The sequence below is a fragment of the Mytilus trossulus genome, chromosome 2 (genome assembly GCF_036588685.1).
Source record: "Mytilus trossulus isolate FHL-02 chromosome 2, PNRI_Mtr1.1.1.hap1, whole genome shotgun sequence".
NCBI lineage: Eukaryota > Metazoa > Mollusca > Bivalvia > Mytilida > Mytilidae > Mytilus > Mytilus trossulus.
In genome coordinates this window covers 32,186,310-32,214,301 of record NC_086374.1, presented here as the reverse complement: position 1 = coordinate 32,214,301, position 27,992 = coordinate 32,186,310, and the positions used below count along the sequence as shown (strand labels likewise).

General features: G+C 33.8%; 2 protein-coding genes across 3 annotated transcripts; both read right to left on the bottom strand.

Annotated features, from left to right (window-relative positions):
* Positions 1 to 4: 4 nt before the first annotated feature.
* On the bottom strand, positions 5 to 27,806 carry LOC134707024 (failed axon connections homolog). 2 transcript variants are annotated; one of them, XM_063566495.1, is made up of 7 exons: positions 27,715 to 27,806; positions 9,614 to 9,741; positions 8,946 to 9,069; positions 7,666 to 7,862; positions 6,285 to 6,481; positions 5,080 to 5,196; positions 5 to 2,063 (listed from the first exon to the last, which is right to left on the bottom strand). In XM_063566495.1, the coding sequence occupies exons 2-7, from the start codon at positions 9,727 to 9,729 to the stop codon at positions 1,960 to 1,962; spliced, it is 855 nt and encodes a 284-aa protein (XP_063422565.1). In that variant the 5' UTR covers positions 9,730 to 9,741; positions 27,715 to 27,806; the 3' UTR covers positions 5 to 1,959. The 2 variants fall into 2 exon arrangements, with proteins under 2 accessions (XP_063422565.1, XP_063422564.1); XM_063566494.1 differs by having other exon boundaries at positions 8,946 to 9,072; positions 27,715 to 27,803.
* LOC134705715 (uncharacterized) lies at positions 16,950 to 27,140 on the bottom strand. Its single transcript, XM_063564436.1, has 3 exons — positions 26,948 to 27,140; positions 17,652 to 18,935; positions 16,950 to 17,125 (listed from the first exon to the last, which is right to left on the bottom strand). Exons 1-3 carry the CDS (start codon positions 27,138 to 27,140, stop codon positions 16,950 to 16,952), a joined length of 1,653 nt encoding a protein of 550 aa, XP_063420506.1.
* Positions 27,807 to 27,992: the final 186 nt, after the last annotated feature.

Genomic DNA, 27,992 nt, shown 5'->3' with positions numbered 1-27,992 from the left:
TGACTTATGTAAAATATTTATTATAAATGTTCACTATTAATTCCTATACATACAGAAAATAAGACAAATTTCACTAATATGGTTGTCTCAAAAAATATAATATTAGCAGAGACATATAATACAATTGTAGTTTATGCCTCTGGTATAAGGAATGATGATGCATCTGCCCAATCAACTGATGTCATGTTGTTATCCTTTAGTATCTGGGGCAAGTTTCACAAAACTATCTCAGGAGTAAGACATCCTTAGGGTGGTTTTACGGTATATTCCAGTCCTTAGAGGGTTTCACAAAGTGGTCCTAAATTTGGACATCTTTAAGTTGGTCACAAAGTAAGGAGTACACGAGAGGATTCTTATGATGGTCTTAGGATAGTCACAAAGGAGTAGGTCCAGTGAGACCCCTTTTTGGCACTTAAATATAACAGTTTTACAAACTTGTAAAAATGTAATCTTTTAGCTATTTATTGGAAAGTAGAATGCTTCTGCTACATAAATATGGGCTGTTTTTGACAATACAATGCAAATATAATGGGAACTAGCATCATTAACTCATGTTAAATTACTGAAATCGTCACAATTTTAGCATTTGAGTTAAATTTGAGACGGTTTCCGTCTGAAATGAAAGTGGCCGCATTCTTGTTCATTCATATTATTGATATGTCAGTTGTATTTTATGATAATTTAATACATAACATATATAAATGTTGAGGATGAACACCTTTATTTTTTACAAAAACCATATGAAAAGTGACGTTTCTTTTGGCATATTTGTTAGCCTGTATGTTTTTCATATTTAAGCTAGAATCGGAGCATTTTAATGACTAAATCAGTTAAAACCTTCACACAAAATACTCGAATCAATGGAAATAGACACTTAAGTGTTTAAAAATTGTCTAAAATCTTTCGTTAGATAAACTTGAAAATTGAGGTCAAAATCGGCCCTTACCGGACCTACTCCTTTGTTCATATAAATAACACTATTTTTTTTATATTAATTTTGCAAATTATCTTATTATTACACTAGAACACACCCGTGATATCGCGGATCCGTGATTTAAGTATTGGTATTGTCATCTGATATAAAGTCATGCCAATTATAAGATACACAGTTTTCTCTGCTTTCAAAATCTTTCTGTTTGAACCCGTCGACCTGGAACTTATCTTAAGTATTTGGAAAACAAAAGGTCCTGGAGTGGATTATTTTTTAATCAAGAGCATTGTTTTATATTAGTTGTAAATACAGTTGAATTCTTTTATTCGCTGTTTTACGTCATGCCCGCTAACAAATTCAAAACTGTACCTATATGCCTTATTTTAAGTCCAGATGGAAAGTCACTGCCCATAAATAAACCAAAAAATCATTCTATTAGCTAATCGTTTTAAATTTTACATCGCAAAAATAAATTGATTTAAAAAAGTTTCTGTTGAAGTATGGTACTATATTTGTATATTTTGTTGCTTGTTGATCGCGAAGTAAGTTTCATATTTAATACAACAAAAATATGAACACAAATAACCAATAACATTGCACAAATGAAACAGCTTTTTACTTCTTTTTTCTCAAGTATTGTTGTATATTGGGCTGGAATTCAGCTTACTTTGTGAAAAATCATACAGAGTCAAGGAAAAAATAAACCGACGAGGATATCACTGCCATGCTGGACTTTTTAATTGACAACATATTTGTTGATTTTGGAGGTTTGGTCTTCCAACATATTATTTGAATCCCAATGGGTACCAATTGCGCTCCTATACTTGCAGATTTGTTTTTGTATTCCTATGAAGCAGAATTTATTCAAGGGCATGTACAGAAAGGAGAAAAGAAACATGTCAATTATATGTTCCGTTTCCTAGTATTTACATTCTTTTGCATCTTTTGCTTTTTCTAAACTACATCAACATGTGAATGGTTCGATGGTGCTTGTTAAACTTTTGAACTTTTTATGAGTGAAGTTCGTTCTACTTTATAGCCTCTTTCTTTCCACCATTTGTATTACATTCATCCCAGTCCGGCCAAAATGTCTCCTTCATTCTCTCACAATAATCACATAGGTTTTTATAATCTGAAAAATAAATAAAAGATATTACAAAACAATATATATAATAGATATAAATTAACTCCATCCCTTGTTAAAGTATTGAGATTTTAAATACATAAAACAGAATAATTTATTTTTAGTCGAAATTGTTCGAAATTTCATTCAAATTTTAAACTAATTGGTACAGATTATCAGTACATTGTTGTTCTTCAAGGAACTTTTGGTATATTTTAGAGTCGCATCAATTCATTAACTTATATAGGTTTTTGCAATACTTGTTTCTTTTAAACAACTTTTGGTATATTTAAGAATCACATAAATTCACTTACTTATATAAGATTTGCAAATTTGTGTCCTTCGTTTTCTGCCTGGAAAGTTTTAACATTGTTTGCTGGGTATTCGCATTTTGGCTGCTTATTGACGTACGTCTATATTTTTTATAGTCAGCATCTCATTGTATTCACAACAATTTTTCTGGGATTGTTCTCTTGTGATAGTTAGCGATAATATATTTTCTGCTTCAATGTTTAGGAATAACCTCTATAGATTCTGTTTTACTCAAGGTGCATGTCGCCCACTTTAAATGTAAGATACTTACAGACAATCGCATTCGGGTTGACACAAACATTTATCAATTTTTACATAGACTAGAGGTAAAGGGAAGTGTTGAGATCTCAAAAAACATGTATAACCCCGCCGCATTTTTGTGCCTGTCCCAAGTCAGGAGCCTCTCTTGTATGATTTTCAATATTAGTTTCTTGTGTATAATTTGGGGTTTAGTATGGGGTCCATTATCACTGTACAAGTATAGATATTTCTTTATGGGCCAGCTGAAGGACACCTCCGGGTGCGGGAGTTTCTCGATGCATTGAAGACCTATTTGTGACTTTCTGCTGTTTTACGGTCGGGCTGTTGTCTCTTTGACAATTCCCAATTTCCTTTCTTAATTTTATGTATGCCAAATAAATCCCAAATAATACAGTCATCCGATTACAGATCTGAACCCTTTGTTATCAAAAAAAAGTTTGCTGATTAGATATGTTTTTAGCAACCATGTAACTCCTAAACAGGGGATATGGGGATATATTTGTGTCTATATATGGTATAGACAGATGAGTATAATTATGCTTAGTCACAATTCATCAAATGGGAAATACAAACATACATTGTTCATAAAAAGTAGAATAAAAAAAATACAGATCTCCAATTAAAATTAAAATTGAAAAGTCCCTTATCAATTGGCAAAATCAACACATCAAACGAACAGAAAACAACTGTCATATTCCTGACTGGGTATTATTAGTTACATAGTTGACCTGTGACCTAATACTGTATATATGTGGTCAATAAATTCCATATGGGGTGAGAGCGAATTTACTGACCCCATATATGCCGTATTTCGTCACTAGCACACTATGTAACGCATGTATCTTACCGACTATCTTAACATGTGAAATTTAGACTAATGACCTATCAAAGTGAGCAAGTCTTCGATACTGTTATTAAGAAACTAGCTATTTCAATTGATCCTACAAATAAAGATGCCAACAATAGCAACTTTTAAGGTTTAAATGCGTTTTATGAATTTATTTCCATCTTAATCATCAATTTCTATGTCTGTTGAAAGCCTTAAGAATTTTTTCTCAGGTCCGTTTTGTTTGTATAAAGGGAAGTAACACCACTACTAACCGTGTATGAAATAATCCCCGACTCCTTTTACCTAATATGGAATAAATAGGGATGTAACATCGCTACTTACTGTGTATGAAATAAGCCCTGCCTCCCTACTAACCTAATAAATATCAAATATACACGGTCTCCACGAGGACGCTTTAAACCAATCATATTCCTCAAAATGTATAGGAGGTAGGATAAAGGCATTTCCTTGTGTAGAACATGATTTATTAAACCTGGTTTTATAACTAGCTAAACCCATCACTTCTATGATAGTCGCATAAATTTCATTATATTGACAATAATGTTTCAACAAAACAAACTGACATAGTAGGTAAAAATGTCAAAAATATATATGAGTACAGCAGTCACCATCGTGTTATCAACTAAATTATTTAGAAAATAATTGTTGCAAGCTATACTTTATTGGTTGTTTTAAAATGGGTAGGCATTATATTCGTGATTATTTTTGCCTGAGCGAAAGTGTTAAACTCATGTTAAAACAACCAAAAAAGTATAGCTTGCATCAATTATTTCAATTCTGATTAGGACAATGAAGGTCATTTCTATGTCCGATGTGTATAAGGGTAAAACGATTGTGTAGGCTCTTCCATGAACCTCCCTTTTTGTCTGTAAAGAAGCAAACAGCGGGCACTGTGATTTTTCAGAGGGAGGAGTTTTTGAACAGCCAGCATGAACGGTTGTCGTATCTAGGTCAAATATGTCAATTTCGGAATGCAATACATAACAGTAATAGTAAATGAATTAGTAAAAACATGTGCATCATTTAAGAGTTTGGTAATGAAATATATTAAATGCATGCTAATTTGATAAAATTCATTATCCTGTAGTAGTCAATATACGCATGTGTAGGAAAACATTATTGGATTTAGAGCATTCATAAAGCGAAAGAAGCACGTCATATTAGAATATAAAACAAACAATTACGTAAAACAGAAAAACAATATACATAAACGTATATAGCAATTTCATTTAGTTTGACATGCGTTTTTTCTCAATAAATTTCATCTACGAATAGTTCACGATTTAAAGACAATTGTATATCAAATAATTTAAATCGAAATCAAAGTATAAAAAGCGAAAATTATATTAAAAGTTTTAGTGCTTCACAAGTTTTATACATTTTTTTGTAATACGTTTTAAAATCATGTCAATCCATTTTCTACTGGGCGGATAGTTCCCCGGCTCGATTGCAGCCATATAACAGTACCAATCTTATTGAAATACCTATCGTGCACTCTTTCCTTGGAACTATACCATTCAAGTTAAAGAGTTTCTCCTCAATGATTTCCGTTCAAGTAACAGTAAAACGATTAACAAAATGTCGTTTATTACAAATTCTTACTTTTAATAAGAGGTCCACTTCTGTGTCCAAATGATTGCCAGTACCATTCTGCAAGCTGTCCAAATATAGCACAATCTTCCTCGCACGGCCTATCTCCAAGCAGAAACTTCTTGTCACCTAATAATTCATTTTTATTTGTTACATAAGACTGTTTATGCTAGTGTTATTTTTGTTTACTTATTTTCAATCTATTTGAATATGATTATATTTTAAAGCGAAGTTTCATTCATAACGTTATTCAGAAAATTATTCTTTGTTGAAAAATGACCAGTCGCATCATGCATGTATTTTTTTAAGAAAGTAACATTCTTAATTACTGAACACATATTACTAGTATAAAGACACTAAAAATTAAAATAAGAAGATGTCGTATAATTGCCAATGAGACACATTTCCAACAAGACCTATTATGAAATTAAGTTAATAAAAACGTCAAATGCTTTATTTGGGTTTTTGTGAAGGGTATTGATTTCTCTTAGTAACTGAAAAAAAATGTTTATTACTGAACACAGGCATTATGTTGACCAAGAGCTCGTTTTGTGTGTAAACTCTTTACAAACAGCCAAACAAACATCAATGAACAGAAACCAACAATCAATCAATCAAACAAAGAACGGAGCTAGTAAGAAATTCCATCTAGTATATGATTAGTTCAAAGCCAATACATATATTTTTATATAGATATAGACCAAAAGATAGGAGTTTGTCTTTACTTATTTGATCAAATGTACAAAACTGTATATAAAATCGAATTGGTTTATTTTTTTACATCTTTATGTGTCTAATAAATGTTGGTTTTGTTTTCCGTTATAAATGTTACTATAATTGATATTTTATACAACATTATGGGTGATGCAGATTAGTACTACATTAAGACCAATAAGAGGCCCCTTTAACCAATGTTACTATTAAAATATTAACAAAAATGGAACAATTAACGAAACAAGACGAGTTTGGTATCAGAGCGAAGCTGTAACAAATTGGACCGGTTTGATACGTTGACGTCAAAATAATAAATCCATTAATAAACAGGAAAGGCAAACGAAACATGAAGATAAAAACGGGCATGACACAACGATGTTAGGCAATTGATCCCTACGATATGTATAGAATATAAGAGTTGTCAATACAATTCGAGGCTGATAGATGTCTATTTGGGTTTGGTGATCAATAATATAGTGTATGGATAAAAAGAACTATTTTACCCAAGAATTCAGACAAAGCCATTAGATCAAGGTCCATGATATGGTAAATTTCATCTTGACTGTGTCTTCCAATACCGTGACCATATGCATCTCTCCTCAGTCTTCGACGAATAAACCATGCAAATCTATATGGTAATTTGATTATCTTGCATATTGCGAATTCTGGATCCAATATCCATCTTTCTACCAACAAGGCCCTTTTTGTATTATAAATAAACATATTAATATTTATTGATTTGTGTAAATTGTAATGACAATACACTTTTTTCTATAATTTGTTATTAACTGTTATTTTAAACATATTGAATTGTCTCAAGAATTATTTTACATGAATAAATATCAAACTGGAAACTGATCTGCATTGTTTAAAGATAGAAACATGTACTTATATGTAATTATGTGTACTTATATGCACTTATATTCACTTATATCTAATTATATGCAATAGAGTGAAATGAATGGAAGACAGGAAGACATATGGTGAACTATGAATCCTAATAATTGTAAATGTGGAAATCCATTTTTGTGTCTGTCTATTGGAAAGTATTAGTTTACAGAAGTGTAAAAAACATGAAAGAATTTTCCGATACTGCGTTTAGTTGTGAACTGAATTTTAATGTGACTGGTATTCATAAAGTCAACTTCATATTGAAAATGACTTTACGATTAATACAATGGTACAGTTAGTAGTGCAACAACTTAATCACGGTGATTGAATAGCATCACAACGACAAAATAAACATCTACAGGACAGCATTGTTATGACATAGCAACACAACGACAAAATGTTCAACATGGTAATCAGATAGCAACGCATGGTAATGAAATAACAAGACAAAGGCAAAATAAAAATCAAGTGGTCAACATCGTAATGATAAAAAAAAAACTCTTCATACTCTAACTCTTACAACGCTAGACGTATTTTAAATTAGATTCCATACAGAAATTGGAAGTCTTGATATTGTGCAATGCCAAAACATATTGGTGGATAATTTCAATGCCAAAGGGATTTATAACTACAAATTATGAAATTCACGTGTTCCCAACGTGAAATTAACGTGTTCCCAAAACATTTGTTGTCACAATGATTGCATATCAACCGTATAATCATAAAAAGTGAAATAACAAAAATACTGAACTCCGAGGGAAATTAAAAAAAGTCCGTATTCAAAATCAAAAGCCCAAACATATCAATTCCATTTATAACAACTGTCATAATCGTTGGTATAGTATTTTCTTATGTAGAAAATGGTGAATTAAACCTGGGTTTTTTAGCAAGCTAAACCTCTCATTTGTATAACAGGTGCATAAAACTTTATTAATAAATCGTTTATTCTATCTATATGTAAGTTTTTATGTTCAACAAACTTATAAATCTTACCAGTATGTATTTTCTTCTAGCATTTTCAGGAAAGATCTTGCTATGCCTCTTTCTGGTTTGGAAAAGTCTTTGTTCAAATCTATTGCCAATGTTTTGTTGAGATATTCAATACAAAACTGAGTGTCGGCTATACTCTCATTGTTGTATTCTATCCATGGAAACTTGCCTTTCTTACTTCTAACTCGACTGTGAACATTCTAAAATCATTTTTTTTTATTTACTTACTAACCAATCAAAAATTATGTTCGATTGGAAATATTCAGTATATACACCAATCTACATTTACCGTAGTTTTATCAAGTAAAAACGAGATTATCTTTAAATTGCAAATATCATTGGCAAAGACGAGCTGCAAAACTGTTCAGTTTATATGATTATTTTTTTTATGTTATTATTTTTAAGTTAGAATAACTCATTGTCTCTCGGAGTTTGTTTAGAGTCACCCCGAAATAAAGTGTTTAAAATTGGTGTTAACTTGCAGACAACAAGGGGTCTAGGATTAATCCTATAATCATCGTAAATTTCCAAGCTTAACAAATATGGGTTCTTAGCTGACACTTAATTTCGCAACATTGATGCTTCGAGCTCCATTCTCCAAAGGTAGAATTCCTTGCTCTGTATAAATAACAACAGGCTGAAGGTACATTTCCTGCAGCCTATTATGGGAATTCATTGCATGTGTTATTACACAAAATATTCATCAGACTAATTTAATTCACGCAATCTATATTATTCGGGTCTTTAAAAATTAATGTAGCACGGATATACATAGACCCATTCAGTTTGTAACCGGATTTACATGTTGGTTATTAATTTGAGTATGTACATTAAAGGCAACAGTAGTATACCGGTGTTCAAAAGACATAAACCCGTTCAGATTGTAAGGCGGGCCATGTTTGGTTTTAACCATTTTAACTTTTTAGTTGTTCAGTTTAGACCTTGAAGTAGCGAAAAGTGTTACTTAGAGCGTTATCCGTCCAATAACTTGAAAAAAATCTATCTTACACAGCTTTTTATGATATCATCGATGAAATCATTTTGCCGGAGAATTTCGTGTGAATTATTTATTTCATGGTAACTTAAATTGAATTCAAGTATTAGAACGCTACCTTCATCTTATTTTATTTTGTGTTACAATACTGATACCGATAAGAAGTGTTGCCTTGTCGTCTTTTCCATGAATTAGTTTAAAAGCTGTGATAAATAATTATGTGATTATACACGAACATGTTATAGTTAGTCATAGATGCTAAGTACATTTACCCATCTATCAAACATACCATATAAGGAATTTTTGCCATTCGCAGATATGTTTCTAGTTTAATCGCAAATGGTGACATACTTGGTGCATATGGAGCCCTTCCATACTGATGGAGAATGACTGTATCTTTAGGATATTCTTCTCTACTGTACAGTATGGAAAGAGAGAGGATTTATCAATTTTGAAAATAAATAGACTCTCAAACATAAACCTTTATTCTTTTTATAAATAATCATTTCAGAAGACAGCTAGAGTATTTTATTTATTAACAAGTGTGAATCAATTATTTCATAAAAAAAAATTCTCATCCCCCTCTCTCATATCTTCTCACTTTCCCTTCCCATTACATTTTATCACTCTCTCACTTACATGCATATTCTCTCTTTCACTCATTCCTCTCACACACTAGATCTCCACCAAAACTCTCTCACATCCAGCATACACACACACACACACACACACTCACCTTCATAAACTTATCTCTCTCCTCTTTCCAAAACACATCCACACATTCAATAAATCCGCTCAATCACATACAAATAACTTGACTGGTTTATGTAAATATTTTGCACATTGGCTTATCATATAAAATTGTCTTTTTGTATTTAAAACAATTTATCTTTTTAATTGTCAGCATATATACTAAATCATTCCTCATATTCATTACACATGTTACAGACGACTCACCTTTTCCGTTTTCCACTCAGTTTCTTACAAACAAGATAAGTACCAACTGTTGCTATTACAGAACCACCCACAACTTTGAACCACCACATTGCATCGTTCTTTTCTATCAGATTCATTTCAAAATAAGTGAGAGGCATCAATCAGCGTACAGGCATCAGCATACCCGTCCACTAGTATACCGGAAAGACACCACTGTACCGGAAATCATTATCTATAAAGTGAAACCAGAAATATTTTTAGATAACAGTGATCTCATCTATATTTAACTTGTAAACAAATAAATAACAAATCGTAACGGCTTTCATTGTAATATTAATGAATTATTCAATTTATAGTTGACGTTAGTCTCGATTATCCGTCTACATTATTGTGTCGCAACTTCTTCTTCTATATGTTTATCCTTCCACTATTTATGGAACACCTCCTCAACGGAACCGTCCTTTTCTTAACCTAGTTATATTATTAACTCTGTGCTTGTTGTATTCTCTATTTTTTATGACATTTTGTCTTAATCATATTTAATGGTGATTGTTCTGCTCCTTGTGGGCTCTTTTATTAGCAATACAATATTTGTGTTTGTATGTTTGTTTGTTACATAGTACTTGTACGCACTATATAGTCCTTTATCATGGCAAAGTTTATTTAAATCATATGTATATATTATAAATTATTATGGTCTTCATGATCCTTAATGGGCGTCTACATTGACATATTAAACTATACTTACATGTACTCGTATTCTATTGTAAATCAGGGGCGGATCCAGTCATTCTAAAAAAGGGGGGTCCAACTATATTTTCATCCAAATGCATTGATGGTTTCAACCCCTGGGTCCGCCAATGCCAATGGTGATGAAGTGTTGTATATATTAATAATTATTAAAATGGGCCTATCATTTTTTCCTTCCACAATTGCATTTGCGGATCCAGAAATTGGCATAAGGAGGCGCCAGAGACAGATTTAGGGGGCAGGCCCCTTTTTGGCGAAAAATGTGGTTGCTTATATAGGGAATCACTGAAGCGTGATTAGAGCGGGCCCCTTCTTAGGCTGTCAGTAGGCCCCAACTTATGAAAATTTCTGGATCCGCCACTGGACGCCCACAGACATAAGAGGGGACATCGCTCCATTCCTGTTTCATTGATTCACTAATCACTTAACCATTTTTTTCCTACAAAATGTGGGGCGGGGTTCCCTGCATAGAACCTTCCTTAATCTGCCTCTGAAATGAATAGTAAGGATACATATGGCATGTATATATATATGTGTCACTGGCATCATAGACAAATGTAAAATTATTCTGAATATTGGTAAGTAAAACAAAAACATCAGTTATTCGACTTTTACAGATCCACGTTGATGTAATTACGAATTCTTAATACAGAATTTTGTGTTGTTTGAAGGTCAGACGGTTCGCCAATATTTTTTCAATAATTCAAAACGAATTATATAAAACAAAATGAAAAAGTAATTATGGATACAAGCGACCGACAAAAAAGAGGTTGGAGATGTAGCTAAGGCTTTAAAAATCTCATTGACTTAAAATAGTTGGAACTAGAGGTTTTTCTTATCGATTTCTTTCATATACTTTATCCCATTGTTTTAGGGGACTCATATTCCTATTCTTTTTTCAGAATGTCTATTGTTAACCTTATTTGTAAGATATAGGTAATTAATGCATTTGTATTTAGATTTTGATGTTACTTATTTGTATTCTAAATTCTTCTGTCTGTATTAAATGTTTTCCTAAAACACAAGATGCGTAAATTATGAGGTGCATATTACCCAGCTTTACCAGATTGTTCATATACTAGTATGACTTTTAAAAGTCCGGATTAGGTCAGTCCATGTAGACCAGAAACCTGATATTTAGAGGACATATTCAGATAGGGACTTTAACAGGTATTAAATTATTGTTCTCTATCAAATTTAACGTGCTCTTTTCGACTGCTAATTATTTACATATATTGCTTATCAAATCTCACCCGTTATTTAAAGAAGTTAATGATGATTAGATATCTGGCATAACTGATAGTGTATTCCAAACTTTAATTGATGATGTACATGTACATTCAAGTCATTCAAAATATATACTAGTATGGGAGGGGGTGAACAGACGTCTCTTTTATTTTTCTTTCTATTGTTTGACAAACGTCCACTAGAAAGTCGGAAAGACTTTGTGATGATGTCACCATTGTTTTTTATATGTATTTTGTTTGCTGTCTCATTAACATCATTCCAACAGGTACGAATATTCTCTAGGAACTCTTAAAAACTTTTTTTATATTTTATTAAAAAAAATCTCTATATATAACAACGAGAAATAAAACGACAAATACAAATGACCTCGGGTATAAAAAGTCTATTAAACAGGCAAATATTACATCCATAACCAAACACCCAAGGCCAACACTCACACAATCATACCATATTACGCGTGAAATAAAAATGCTCAAGCAGTTATTGCATCCACCATCTATGGTATATAAATAATAATACAGTACAAGAATATAATCTACATCCAGCACGCCATATCCCTGGTATTTAAAGACTCGTACACGTTCAGACTCTACTTTCACCACCGTAACCGTATTATAAAAAGCCTTGTACAGTTCTAAAATCAACATCACCTCCATACTCGTGCAATACAAAGACTAATACAGATTGTTATTTTCTGTGCCGTTTTATTCTCTTGTGGAGAGTTGTCCCATTGACAATCATACCAAATCCTCGTTTTTATATCTCTAATTTACATCAACCACCATACCCGTAAAATAAAAAGGCAAATACTGATTTATAATGTATATTCTCACATATCCGTGGTGTCTAAAGCCTGATACATATCTATAATCTACATACACCTCCATACTCGTGGTATATAATGACTACTATCGGCCTATAATCTACATCCATCACAAGGACCGTGGTCTAATATAAAGACTAATGCACTAATAAAATCTACATCCATCACCATACATGTGGTATGAAAAGGCTAATGCACTACTTAAATCTACATCGATCACCATACACGTGGTATAAAAAGACTAATGCACTACTAAAATCTAAATCCATCACCATACCCGTGCTATATAAGACTAATACACGACTGTAATATACATCCATCACCATACCCGTGCTATATAAGACTAATACACGACTGTAATATACACCCAACATCGTAACCGTGGTATAAAAAGTCTAAATCACAAATTTTATCTACATCCACAACCTTACACGTGGTATCCACACCATACCCGTGGAATATAAAGACTAATACAAGTCTATAATCTACATCCACCACCATACCCGTAGTATATAAAGACTAATACAAGTCTATAATCTACATCCACCACCATACCCGTGGAATATCAAGACTAATACTGGTCTATTATCTACATCCACCACCATACCTGTGGTATATACAGACTAATACTGGTCTATTATCTACATCCACCACCATATCCGTGGAATATAAAGACTAATACTGGTCTATTATCTACATCCATCACCATACCCGTGGTATATAAAGACACATACAAGTCTAAAATCTACATCCATCACCATACCCGTGGTTTATAAAGACTAATACAAGTCTATAATCTTCATCCACCACCATACCCGTGGTATATAAAGACTAATACAAGTCTATAATCTACATCCACCACCATACCCGTGGTATATAAAGACTAATACAAGTCTATCATCTACATCCACCACCATACCCGTGGTATATAAAGACTAATACAAGTCTATAATCTACATCCATCACCATACCCGTGGTATATAAAGACTAATACAAGTCTATAATCTACATCCACAACCATGCCCGTGGTATATAAAGACTAATGCAAGTCTATAATCTACATCCATCACCATACCCGTGGTATATAAAGACTTATACTGGTCTATTATCTACATCCACCACCATACCTGTGGAATATAAAGACTAGTATACGACTATAATATACATCCATCACCATACACGTGGTAAATAAAGACTAATACCGGTCTATAATCTACATCCATCATCATACCCGTGTTATATAAAGACTAATACTGGTCTATTATCTACATCCACCACCATACCTGTGGAATATAAAGACTAGTATACGACTTTGATATACATCCATCACCATACCCGTGGTATGTAAAGACTAATACCGGTCTATAATCTACATCCATCATCATACCCGTGGTATATAAAGACTAATACAAGTCTATAATCTACATCCACCACCATACCCGTGGTATGTAAAGACTAATACCGGTCTATAATCTTCATCCACCACCATACCCGTGGTATATAAAGACTAATACCAGTTTATAATCTACATCCACCATCATACCCGTGGCATATAAAGACTAATACAAGTCTATAATCTACATCCATCACCATACCCGTGGTATATAAAGACTAATACCAGTCTATAATCTACATCCATCACCATGCCCGTGGTTTATAAAGACTAATACAAGTCTATAATCTACATCCATCACCATACCCGTGGTATATAAAGACTAATACAAGTCTATAATCTACATCCACCACCATACCCGTGGTATATAAAGACTTATACAAGTCTATAATCTACATCCACCATCATACCCGTGGTATATAAAGACTAATACCAGTCTATAATCTACACCCATCACCATGCCCGTGGTATATAAAGACTAATACTGGTTCTATAATCTACATCCACCACCACACCCGTGGTATATAATGACTAATACAAGTCTATAATCTACATCCATCACCATACCCGTGGTATATAAAGACTAATACAAGTCTATAATCTACATCCATCACCATACCCGTGGTATATAAAGACTAATACAAGTCTATAATCTACATCCACCACCATACCCGTGGTATATAAAGACTAATACAAGTCTATAATCTACATCCACCACCATACCCGTGGTATGTAAAGACTAATACCGGTCTATAATCTTCATCCACCACCATACCCGTGGTATATAAAGACTAATACCAGTGTATAATCTACATCCACCATCATACCCGTGGCATATATCGACTAATACAAGTCTATAATCTACATCCATCACCATACCCGTGGTATATAAAGACTAATACCAGTCTATAATCTACATCCATCACCATGCCCGTGGTTTATAAAGACTAATACAAGTCTATAATCTACATCCATCACCATACCCGTGGTATATAAAGACTAATACAAGTCTATAATCTACATCCACCACAATACCCGTGGTATATAAAGACTTATACAAGTCTATAATCTACATCCACCACCATACCCGTGGTATATAAAGACTAATACCAGTCTATAATCTACATCCATCACCATGCCCGTGGTATATAAAGACTAATACTGGTTCTAAAATCTACATCCACCACCATACCCTTGGTATATAATGACTAATACAAGTCTATAATCTACATCCATCACCATACCCGTGGTATATAAAGACTAATACAAGTCTATAATCTACATCCATCACCATACCCGTGGTATATAAAGACTAATACAAGTCTATAATCTACATCCACCACCATACCCGTGGTATAGAAAGACTAATACAAGTCTATAATCTACATCCACCACCATACCCGTGGTATATAATGACTAATACAGATCTAATATATACATCCATCACCATACCCGTGGTATATAAAGACTAATACAAGTCTATAATCTACATCCACCACCATACCCGTGGTATATAAAGACTAATACAAGTCTATAATCTACATCCACCACCATACCCGTGGTATGTAAAGACTAATACAGATCTAAAATCTACATCCACCACCATACCCGTGGTATATAAAGACTTATAAAAGTCTATAATCTACATCCACCACCATACCCGTGGTATATAACGACTAATACAAGTCTATAATCTACATCCATCACCATACCCGTGGTATATAATGACTAATACCGGTCTATAATCTACATCCACCACCATACCTGTGGTATATAAAGACTAATACAAGTCTATAATCTACATCCATCACCATACCCGTGGTATATAAAGACTAATACAAGTCTATAATCTACATCCATCACCATACCCGTGGTATTTAATGACTAATACAAGTCTATAATCTACATCCATCACCATACCCGTGGTATATAAAGACTAATACAAGTCTATAATCTACATCCATCACCATACCCGTGGTATTTAATGACTAATACAAGTCTATAATCTACATCCATCACCATACCCGTGGTATATAAAGACTAATACAAGTCTATAATCTACATCCATCACCATACCCGTGGTATATAAAGACTAATACAAGTCTACAATCTACATCCATCACCATACCCGTGGTATATAATGACTAATACAAGTCTATAATATACATCCATCACCATACCCGTGGTATATAATGACTAATACAAGTCTATAATATACATCCATCACCATACCCGTGGTATATAATAGTTAATACAAGTCTATAATATACATCCATCACCATACCCGTGGTATATAAAGACTAATACAAGTCTATAATCTACATCCACCACCATACCCGTGGTATATAAAGACTAATACAAGTCTATAATCTACATCCACCACCATACCCGTGGTATATAAAGACTAATACAAGTCTATAATCTACATCCACCACCATACCCGTGGTATATAAAGACAAATACAAGTCTATAATCTACATCCACCACCATACCCGTGGTATATAAAGACTAATACAAGTCTATAATCTACATCCACCACCATACCCGTGGTATATAAAGACTAATACAAGTCTATAATCTACATCCACCACCATACCCGTGGTATATAATGACTAATACAGATCTAATATATACATCCATCACCATACCCGTGGTATATAAAGACTAATACAAGTCTATAATCTACATCCACCACCATACCCGTGGTATATAAAGACTAATACAAGTCTATAATCTACATCCATCACCATACCCGTGGTTTATAAAGACTAGTACAAGTCTATAATCTACATCCATCACCATACCCGTGGTATATAAAGACTAATACAAGTCTATAATCTACATCCACCACCATACCCGTGGTATATAAAGACTAGTACAAGTCTATAATCTACATTCATCACCATACCCGTGGTATATAAAGACTAATACAAGTCTATAATCTACATCCACCACCATACCCGTGGTATATAATGACTAATACAAGTCTATAATCTACATCCATCACCATACCCGTGGAATATAAAGACTAATACAAGTCTATAATCTACATCCACCACCATACCCGTGGTATATAAAGACTTATACCGGTCTATAATCTACATCCAACACCATACCCGTGGTATATAATGACTAATACAAGTCTATAATCTACATCCACCATCATACCCGTGGCATATAAAGACTAATACAAGTCTATAATCTACATCCATCACCATACCATATGTACTATTATTGTAGTTATGAATTCCTTCTATCCACTCTTGAAATCTGTACACAGTCCTGCATCTTGGACACACTTTAACATAGACTTCAACATCTGAAATATAAGATGCTGCTATAAATATATCGATTATAATGCGATATATCGAATGATTCTTTCCTTAATGGTGCTGTTAAATGCTGAGTCTGTAAGTGATAGTCAAAGTATCGTTCTTTTTTAGTCAGACATAGATTCAGAGGACAAGTGATCAGTACTAAGTGACCGACAATTGAATACAGTAGAGAAAATGTAAAGTTTTCATTAAAACACACACACATAAATACACTAGAGGCATAATAACGTGGAGTAAGCAACCATATGTCACTATATGGCCTTTAACAATGAATAATGAACAAACAAATGTGGTACAGAATGTTAAATAATTCATACAGAATTAAAGTATCAACTTTTTTACCATTTTAGATAGGATTCACCGAAGGTTTTTTTTTTAAATGTAAGCTTTATATATAGAGGTTTTAAAACCAAAAATAAAATGTTGCGTTTCCATAGACTCGAGCTTAAGTTTTATCTACACAATTAATAGACAGTCGGAAAATATTAATTGTTAGCTTATTATCATTACCTTTGAATATTTTTCTCATGGTCACTATCTTAGATCTGCTAGATATTTTTTCTAATGCCAGGTCGCCATCACACTTGTGACAAGAAGTCTCTCTTGCTGTTATTTTATTTTCCTGTAGAAATGACGTCCTTTCGTACAAGGCATTTTCTACTTCTGGATTTGCTGGTATTTTCTTCATGCTAGCAATATAGTTTAACATAAGATCGAATTTTATTTTGTCTTTTTTCAGTACTCCTTGGCTTTCTGTGTCGTTTTCATAGTCAAAGCTTGTAACGTTGTTATCTTCTAAATTTACGCCTTCCTCGTTTGTGAAAAAATTCGGGGTCTCCTGATATATGCAACATTTCACAATGGCTTTGTGCATACAATATCTAGCGGCGTTTGAACATTTACACGTATACTTATTTAAGGTTGAATCATAAGACACTATGGTTCGATACGTTCTTGACCAGTATTTTGGTGATCCTGTACTGACGGAAAAATATCGATAACGCGACGAAGCGTTTTCCATTGGCGGTATCTCAACAGCTAAGGGGGATCCTGATCTTGCCAAAGTTTCTTTCAGTTGCAGAAGTTCCGCTGATCTCGCTTCAGTAATAAAATTTTGGGATTTCAGAGACATTAATGTTGTGTCTTGCAAAATAATGTCTTTTCCTCTTACAGCGTATGGCACAGATCTAATATGTGCACACTCATATGCAATATTGCCACCTCTTTTTGCAGTGTCTTTGCTATCGATACACTGTTGGTTTTCACAAAAACTGTCCTGATTTGCTCCGCTGGTCATCTTAATTGCGTGTACAGGATACAGAGGTCCGCTTAGATTGGTCGCTGAACAGTATATCCCAGAGTTGCTGTCTACGAGAGCAGTGTAGTGATGGCGGTGCTGATTTATCTCATTTTGGCCATCGTTCTCTTTCTTGTGGATTTTCATGTGGCTTCTCATCCAACGCTTACTCACCAATTTTCCACATATTTGACAAGCCTTTTTACTTTTGGACTTTTTAGGTGACATTGGTACCGATTTTGAAACGCGACTTTTGTAACTGTAGTCATGTTCATCATTAAATGACTTGTCTAAATGTGGTATGCTATTATCGGTAACTAAGTTTGTTGTTCCTTTCGCAGAATTATCCTCTGTGTGTTCCTTGTTGTTAATTTGGCATTTTCTCAGATGTGTAACCATGTTTTCTTTCTTCTTAATGATTTTTCCACAGCATGTACAGTGGAAATGTCTTGTAGATATATCCCCATGTTGAAGATGACATACAACAGAATAGGAATCTGCAAAAAACAATAAATCAATATAAATAATTTTTGAATTGTGTATTTCAAATGTAAAACCCTTCAATTATCTGCTTCTAATCAAGTGTATGGTGCCGGATGTATATCAAAGTGGTGTATTAGTCTTTATATTTCATGGGTATGGTGGTGGATGTAGATTATAGACCCGTATTATTCTTTATATACTACGGGTATGGTGGTGGATGTAGATTATAGACCAGTATTAGTCTTCATATACTACGGGTATGGTGATGGATGTAGATTATAGACCGGTATTAGTCTTTGTATACCACGGGTATGGTGGTGGATGTAGATGATAGACCGGTATGAGTCTTTATATATCAAGGGTATGGTGGTAGATATAGATTATAGACCGGTATTAGTCTTTATATACCACGGGTATGGTGGTGGATGTAGATTATAGACCAGTATTAGTCTTTATATACCACGGTTATGGTACTGGATGTAAATAATAGACCCGTATTATTCTTTATATACTACGGGTATGGTGGTGGATGTAGATTATAGACCGGTATTAGTCTTTATAAACCACGGGTATGGTGGTGGATGTAGATTATAGACCGATATTAGTCTTTATATACCACGGGTATGGTGGTGGATGTAGATTATAGACTTGTATTAGTCTTTATATACTACGGGTATGGTGGTGGATGTGGATTATAGACCGGTATTAGTCTTTATATACTACAGGTATGGTGGTGGATGTGGATTATAGTCGTATATTAATCTTTATAAACCACGGGTATGGTGGGGGATGTAGATTATAGACCATTATTAGTCATTATATACTACGGGTATGGTGGTGGATGTGGATTATAGTCGTATATTAGTCTTTATAAACCACGGGTATGGTGGTGGATGTAGATTATAGACTTGTATTAGTATTTATATACCACGGGTATGGTGATGGATGTAGATTATAGACCGGTATTAGTCTTTATATACCACGGGTATGGTGATGGATGTAGATTATAGACTTGTATTAGTCAGTATATACCACGGGTATGGTGATGGATGTAGATTATAGAACCAGTATTAGTCTTTATATACCACGGGTATGGTGGTGGATGTAGATGATAGACTTGTATTATTCTTTATATACCACGGGTATGGTGATGGATGTAGATTATAGACTTGTATTAGTCTTTATATACCACGGGTATGGTGGTGGATGTAGATTATAGAACCAGTATTAGTCTTTATATACCACGGGTATGGTGATGGATGTAGATTATAGAACCAGTATTAGTCTTTATATACCACGGGTATGGTGATGGATGTAGATTATAGACTTGTATTAGTCTTTATATACCACGGGTATGGTGGTGGATGTAGATTATAGAACCAGTATTAGTCTTTATATACCACGGGTATGGTGGTAGATATAGATTATAGACCGGTATTAGTCTTTATATACCAAGGGTATGGTGGTGGATGTAGATTATAGACCAGTATTAGTCTTTATTTACCACGGGTATGGTGGTGGATGTAGATAATAGACCGGTATAAGTCTTTATATATCAAGGATATGGTGGTAGATATAGATTATAGACCGGTATTAGTCTTTATATACCACGGGTATGGTGGTAGATATAGATTATAGACCGGTATTAGTCTTTATATACCACGGGTATGGTGGTGGATGTAGTTTATAGACCAGTATTAGTCTTTATATACCATGGGTATGGTGGTTGATGTAGATTCAAGACCGGTATTAGTCTTTATATACCACGGGTATGGTGGTGGATGTAGATTCAAGACCGGTATTAGTCTTTATTAACTACGGGTATGGTGATGGATGTAGATTATAGACCAGTATAAGTCTTTATATACAACGGGTATGGTGGTGGATGTAGATAATAGACCGGTATTAGTCTTTATAAACCACGGGTATGGTGGTGGATATGGATTATAGACCGGTATTGGTCTTTATATACCACGGGTATGGTGGTGGATGTAGATTTTAGACCGGTATTAGTCTTTATATACTACGGGTATGGTGGTGGATGTAGATTATAGTCGTATATTAGTCTTTATAAACCACGGGTATGGTGGTGGATGTAGATTATAGACCGGTATTAGTCTTTATATACCACGGGCATGGTTGTGGATGTAGATTATAGACCGGTATTAGTCTTTATATACCACGGGTATGGTGGTGGATGTAGTTAATAGACCATTATTAGTCTTTATATACTACGGGTAGGGTGGTGGATGTAGATTATAGTCGTATATTAGTCTTTATAAACCACGGGTATGGTGATGGATGTAGATTATAGAACCAGTATTAGTCTTTATATACCACGGGTATGGTGATGGATGTAGATTATAGACTTGTATTAGTCTTTATATACCACGGGTATGGTGGTGGATGTAGATTATAGAACCAGTATTAGTCTTTATATACCACGGGTATGGTGGTAGATATAGATTATAGACCGGTATTAGTCTTTATAAACCAAGGGTATGGTGGTGGATGTAGATTATAGACCAGTATTAGTCTTTATTTACCACGGGTATGGTGGTGGATGTAGATAATAGACCGGTATAAGTCTTTATATATCAAGGATATGGTGGTAGATATAGATTATAGACCGGTATTAGTCTTTATATACCACGGGTATGGTGGTAGATATAGATTATAGACCGGTATTAGTCTTTATATACCACGGGTATGGTGGTGGATGTAGTTTATAGACCAGTATTAGTCTTTATATACCATGGGTATGGTGGTTGATGTAGATTCAAGACCGGTATTAGTCTTTATATACCACGGGTATGGTGGTGGATGTAGATTCAAGACCGGTATTAGTCTTTATTAACTACGGGTATGGTGATGGATGTAGATTATAGACCAGTATAAGTCTTTATATACAACGGGTATGGTGGTGGATGTAGATAATAGACCGGTATTAGTCTTTATAAACCACGGGTATGGTGGTGGATATGGATTATAGACCGGTATTGGTCTTTATATACCACGGGTATGGTGGTGGATGTAGATTTTAGACCGGTATTAGTCTTTATATACTACGGGTATGGTGGTGGATGTAGATTATAGTCGTATATTAGTCTTTATAAACCACGGGTATGGTGGTGGATGTAGATTATAGACCGGTATTAGTCTTTATATACCACGGGCATGGTTGTGGATGTAGATTATAGACCGGTATTAGTCTTTATATACCACGGGTATGGTGGTGGATGTAGTTAATAGACCATTATTAGTCTTTATATACTACGGGTAGGGTGGTGGATGTAGATTTTAGTCGTATATTAGTCTTTATAAACCACGGGTATGGTGGTGGATGTAGATTATAGACCGGTTTTAGTCTTTATATACCACGGGTATGGTGGTGGATGTAGATTATAGACTTGTATTAGTCTTTATATACCACGGGTATGGTGGTGGATGTAGATTATAGACCGGTTTTAGTCTTTATATACTACGGGTATGGTGGTTGATGTAGATTATAGACCGGTTTTAGTCTTTATACTACGGGTATGATGTATTATGTAGATTATAGTGGTATATTAGTCTTTATATACTACGGGTGTGGTGGTGGATGTAGATGATAGATCTGTTTTGTTCTTCATATATCAAGGGTATGGTATTCGGACTCGGATTTCTATTAAACTAAGTTTTAATGTGCGTATTGTTATGCATTTATTTTTCTACATTGGCTAGATGTATAGGGGAGGGTTGAGATCTCATAAACAGGTTAAACCTCGCCGCATTTTTGCGCCTGTCCCAAGTCAGGACCATCCGGTCTTTGGTAGTCTTGTATTATTTTTAATTTTAGTTTCTTGTGTTAAATTTGGAATTTAGTACAGTGTTCATTATCACTGAACTAGTACATATAATTATTTAGGGGCTAGTCTCAATTTTATAGTAGATTATAGTGGTGTATTAGTCTTAATATACCACGGGTATGGTGATGGATGTAGATTATAGTCTTGTATTATCTTTATATACCACGGCTATCGTGGTAGATATAGTTAATATTCGAGTAAAAGTTTTTATGTACCACACCGCGGATATTGTGATTGATGTAGTTTATAGTCAAGTATAGTCTTTTTATAACACGGGTATGGTGGTGTATGGAGGTTATATATTTGCAATCATTTCGGCAGATGAAATTATTGAACGTACAATTTTGAATTATCATCTTAAACTTTTAATTGATCATTGCTGTGTTTATAAATCATTGGCCTTCATTGAATCAAATATTCGGCTTTTGATCGTTCCTGATAAGGGTAAATCCAGAAATCCAGAATTGAGTTCGGCAGTTTTTAACGTGTTGGTTTGTTGTTTTTTTTTGGTTTTTTTCTAGATTGCATTACGATCATTTATTGCGTTTTATCATTTATATTAGTTATAAGTATTGGTACGGAATGAATACCGAATGCATGGTGTCGCATGAAAGTTGTGCGAGAATCGAAATAAGAATGTTTATGAGATATCAACCCTCCCCCTATACCTCTAGCCAGTGAAGGAAAGTAAATACGCTCAAGATGAACGCTACAACCCGAGGAAATTTTTATGCAGCATAAAAAACATACAACATACGCCAACATACGTTTCTTGAACGCTGGATAGTGCGCCCAATACACGCTTAACGCATATTGGCACATTAAATGATCTTTTAACACTCCGGAGCTATACGCTGGTGTGTGACGCCGGTATTAGTTGTATTTCCTCAATGCTTTTCAACTTTGTTTTTGGCCTTTTAAACATTTTTTTCGAGCGACACTAATGACTTTTTCGTAGACGAAACGCGTGTCTGGCGTAAATATTAGGCGCACATATCAAATTTCAACCCTGGTATCTATGAGGAGTTTATTTCCGGTATGCATTTTCCTTTGTACAGAGTCATCATTCTCATTTTCTGCCGCCTAAGGGAACGTCTGTACCAAGTTCTAAATCGTGGTTCTAAACAAGAAATAGACATTAGTAAGTTTTTTTATATTAGTGTTGGGTGCTGATTTAATGTGCAACAACAAGACAGTTTTATATTCCTGTAAATCACAATAAATGCATACTAGTATATTAATTTTATTTTTCGAGTAATGATGTATTCCTATGATATCGTAGGTCATTTAGCCGACTCGCAGTCCACAAACGTGCTTGTTTTTCTATCGAGTGACCTTCAAGGTGGTGTTAGAAAGGTTGATGTTGAAGATTTGTCTATATTTGTTTGCATTATAAACATATTTCAGTTCATTTGATACGAAGTTTATCTCTGATTTATGTACTTGTTAACTATGTAAATGACAAATTGGTGCAATTCATATCAAGGAAACAGAATCCATATGATATATGCTACCATTCTTTGATGAAATTAATATTACTTTGATTTTACACTTTTTAAAATCATTTCTATCAATGTTCAGATTCCATTGTCTAAACTTATGATTCATTGTTCATGTGTTGTTTCCATTTACTAGCCACTAATTTATGGCCTATCTCTTTATTCAGATAACACCCCATATAGCAATTACAGTATACTTGTAATGTCATTCATAACTCTTAACAGACCAATTAACAGACCGAGTTTTATACATCCGACCCATTAACAGACCATATTTTTTTTAACAAAAATTGATTTATGTCATCAAAATACAGTTTTTCGTGTAGATTATTTCATATTGATGGTAATGTGGTAAACAAACATAATGCCAGTCTTTTTTCGATGTTCAAAAGATTGCATGCAAGTAAACTCAACCAAATTGTCATTTTTGTGTACATTTTGTGTGTGTAAAATGTGTATAAATTTACTGATGAGTAACTCGCCTTTTCATTTTTTAGATCGTTTATTGAAGCTAGAAAAAAAATAATACACCACTGGATTCAGTATTCCAAATCATTTTGTCAGACATGAATAGATTTAATGATATAAATGTAAAAAAAAAAGTTATACAATGAAACATGCTGACCTTGTACTGATTTTCACGATAACACCTGATTAACAGACTTTAGCCCACCCGATTAACAGACCCACCGCCGATATAGCCGCATACTCAATATAGATTAACCGACCTATCTCTCGGTTAGCCGAGTGTCGGCCGTGCACGGGTGCTCATCATACCTGCTCTTTGGTCGGGTTGTTGTCTCTTTGACATATTCCCCAATTCAATTCGCAATTATATATATAAATTAAAACTAAAATTTCTAACCTTATCTTCATGGATGTAATTAATAAATTCACACAGTTTTTCAAAATATATATTTAATTTTATGAAGATAGTTGTTTAAACTCATAAATGGTAACATGTTTATGCTTCATTGTACAGGGAATAAATGTGCACATTTTAATCAACTTGAACTTACCAAATGACAATACGAATTCTAAAAATCCAGGCTTGAAATAAGGCGTATGTTCTCTAATTCAGGTACGGACCCGCGGTTATGGTCTAGTCTTGATAACAACCTACACAGCATATCAATATTTTTAGCTTATTTTTTTCCCAACTAATGCTCTTCCGACTTAGTATTCTAAATTGTAGATTTTTAAAAATAATTCCCCCAGTACATCCTCGAATTGCTAAGCTTCAGCGCTCATACAAAATGTACTTCGGTCAAAGCTTTTACACCCCAATGAAGTAACAAAAAAGAAGCATTCAATTCTTAAGAAGTTAAAATTGCAAATGAACAGAAAAACAATATTTACTTTACGTTAACCTTAGTTTTTGATTGTATCGGATGGAATTGTATATATATGTTCTTATTTACTTAAATAGAAATAATTTTACGTATAAGTGATAAGTAAAACCAAATGAACCGTTTAGAATTAAATATACCGAATTCATTTTTTAAGCATGGCATACGTTTGATGCGGCGTTTTACGTTTCCGCAAATTGGCATTACTTTTCCGCGAAAAAAAGATGACGTTTCCGGAAAAAAAAGTTTACGTTTCCGCAAAAAAATATCTTTCTTTTCCGGAAAAAAAGTAACTATTCCGGAAAAAACAAATTATCTCTTTTCCGCAAATAATTAAGGAATACCTATTGACATATAAGCACATTCACCGTTTACAAATTTTGTATTTTGTTCAGGAAGGAAGGCCAGCTTCACCTTTTCATATTTCCGAACGGGTGCTTTTACAGTTAGAGTTCTCATCTTTATGTAAGATGTTGTCTTCAGTTTCAATAACACATCGACAAAGACAAATATGGTAGGATGGCTAGCGTAAAAACTGCTCGTTCCGGTAGGCACGAAAAGACTCGACACCATTCGTTGTTCTCTTTTCCTCGGGGTCAGGGTGATGTCCAAATGGTTGGTGGAAATCTCAATTGCCATTTATATAAAATTCCAATATATAATCGGCAGACCTCATGCATTTATCGTCAGATTGAGCATCGGCAATTAATTCAACAAAGCATTCTTCAATCATGTCAGTTGGCAAGTAAGCCAAACCAAAGATTTCTCAATGAAGTTTAACTCATCCTTACCCGAGTCAGTAGTTATATCTAGTAAATTGTAGCTTTACCGAGATCAGAACATTTTCTTTATTTAGAAAGAAAAAATAAATAGTTTATCATACATGTACATTCAAATGTTTTTAATTTACCAGGTAAATTTGCGGAAAGTAATAAATACAAATTGCTGAAACGTATATTTCAAATTTGCGGAAACGTAGTATTGGGACTTTGAAAAATTAGCGGAAAAGCAATACGCCCGTTTGATGATTACAAGATGCTTTTTTTTTTGGTTATGCACAAGACAGTTACAGGATAGCAAATGCCGTAAATGATAAAACAATAATGATAAATCGAACACAAAGTGAATGAAATGTGAAAAAGTGCAAAAGGGGGATATAAGAACAACTATACCATCAATATTAAAATTATTATCTTTTAATTATGTTATCATAATAATTTCTTTAAAAGTTGCTATAAAAGAAATTTAGATTTTCTTTTAAGGAACTAGTTTCATAAGGCGATATAATTTTTATTTTTTTGTATCTTGATTTATTCAGAAAAAAATTTACCGTTGTTTCCTTGGATTCTTGTATTCCAGTGAACTGCAAGATGTTGCTGTAGCTTTGCCTTTTTCCTTGGTTTGTATTTCGACACCGGACACAGCGGACAATGGAATGACATATAGTCACCATTACAACAATCATCGCACTTTTCCAGCTTACTTTCCAAATGATCGAATGATGTAAAAGTGAATTCGTCCATTATTACAATAAGACAGAGAGAAAAGAACCTCTTGCAATTAGTACTAATTACATGAACATGATGAATAACGTCTTCTTATTTCATTTTTAAAACTTGTACAACAGTGTGTCCTTCTTAAACTTGTCTATGCAGATTCAAAGGCGTTTGTAATAAGTATTTATTCTCTCAAGTTCTAACAAAAACATTTTTTGGTTAAGATATACAATAAAGTGGTCATAGCAGATAATTAGTTTTCAAGATTCTAGACGTGACTGAGAGTTTGAAGACATAAAATACAGTTATGTATTATATTTCTCTGATGCTATCTGGTATGTTTACATTATCTTCTGTAGCAAGTCGTAAAAAGGTCATAAACATTTGGCACAATTAGACTTAATTAACGATGTTGTGATATAGCCGACAGCTTTATCTAATCATACATATCATAGCCCTATCTAAGATCTAAATTAAGAACATAATTTTCCCGTATCATTTATTTATAAAAGCCATTTCCGGGATAGTCATGTACTTCCGGTACAATTGTGTCTGCGGGTACCCTGGTGTATGTAAGCTGACTGATACTGGTGAAATAAGTTACGTAGCTTTGTTCTTGATTATGAACCCTTCAAAGTCCTTGATAAAATATTTGACAACCGCAGTTTGTAAGTGTGCATTTACCGGTATTACATGTATTATATATCATCAGAACTTATCGTTTTACCTGGATAATAAAAACTTAATATGCGTGAAATTTAAAGAACAAGATAAGCCCATATTTGATTTTTGTTGCTCAATATGGGGAAATTGCTATGAGGATGGGAGGAGGATGGATATAAAAAAAAATGCAGAAAAGAGCTGCAAGGATTATACTTG

Bases quoted from the DNA above. Each gene is read 5' to 3' on its own strand.
- LOC134707024 (XM_063566494.1), bottom strand. From the start codon at position 9,729: ATGAATCTGATAGAAAAGAACGATGCAATGTGGTGGTTCAAAGTTGTG. The intron at 6,482-7,665 runs GTAAGATTTATA...TAATACAAAAAG, and splicing joins CTAGAAGAAAATACATACTG to GGCCTTGTTGGTAGAAAGAT. The intron at 5,197-6,284 runs GTAAAATAGTTC...ATGAATTATTAG, and splicing joins GGCTTTGTCTGAATTCTTGG to GTGACAAGAAGTTTCTGCTT.
- LOC134705715 (XM_063564436.1), bottom strand. From the start codon at position 27,140: ATGGACGAATTCACTTTTACATCATTCGATCATTTGGAAAGTAAGCTG. The intron at 18,936-26,947 runs GTAAATTTTTTT...TGTTTTTTGCAG, and splicing joins AAGAATCCAAGGAAACAACG to ATTCCTATTCTGTTGTATGT. The intron at 17,126-17,651 runs GTAATGATAATA...CTTATATTTCAG, and splicing joins CATGAGAAAAATATTCAAAG to ATGTTGAAGTCTATGTTAAA.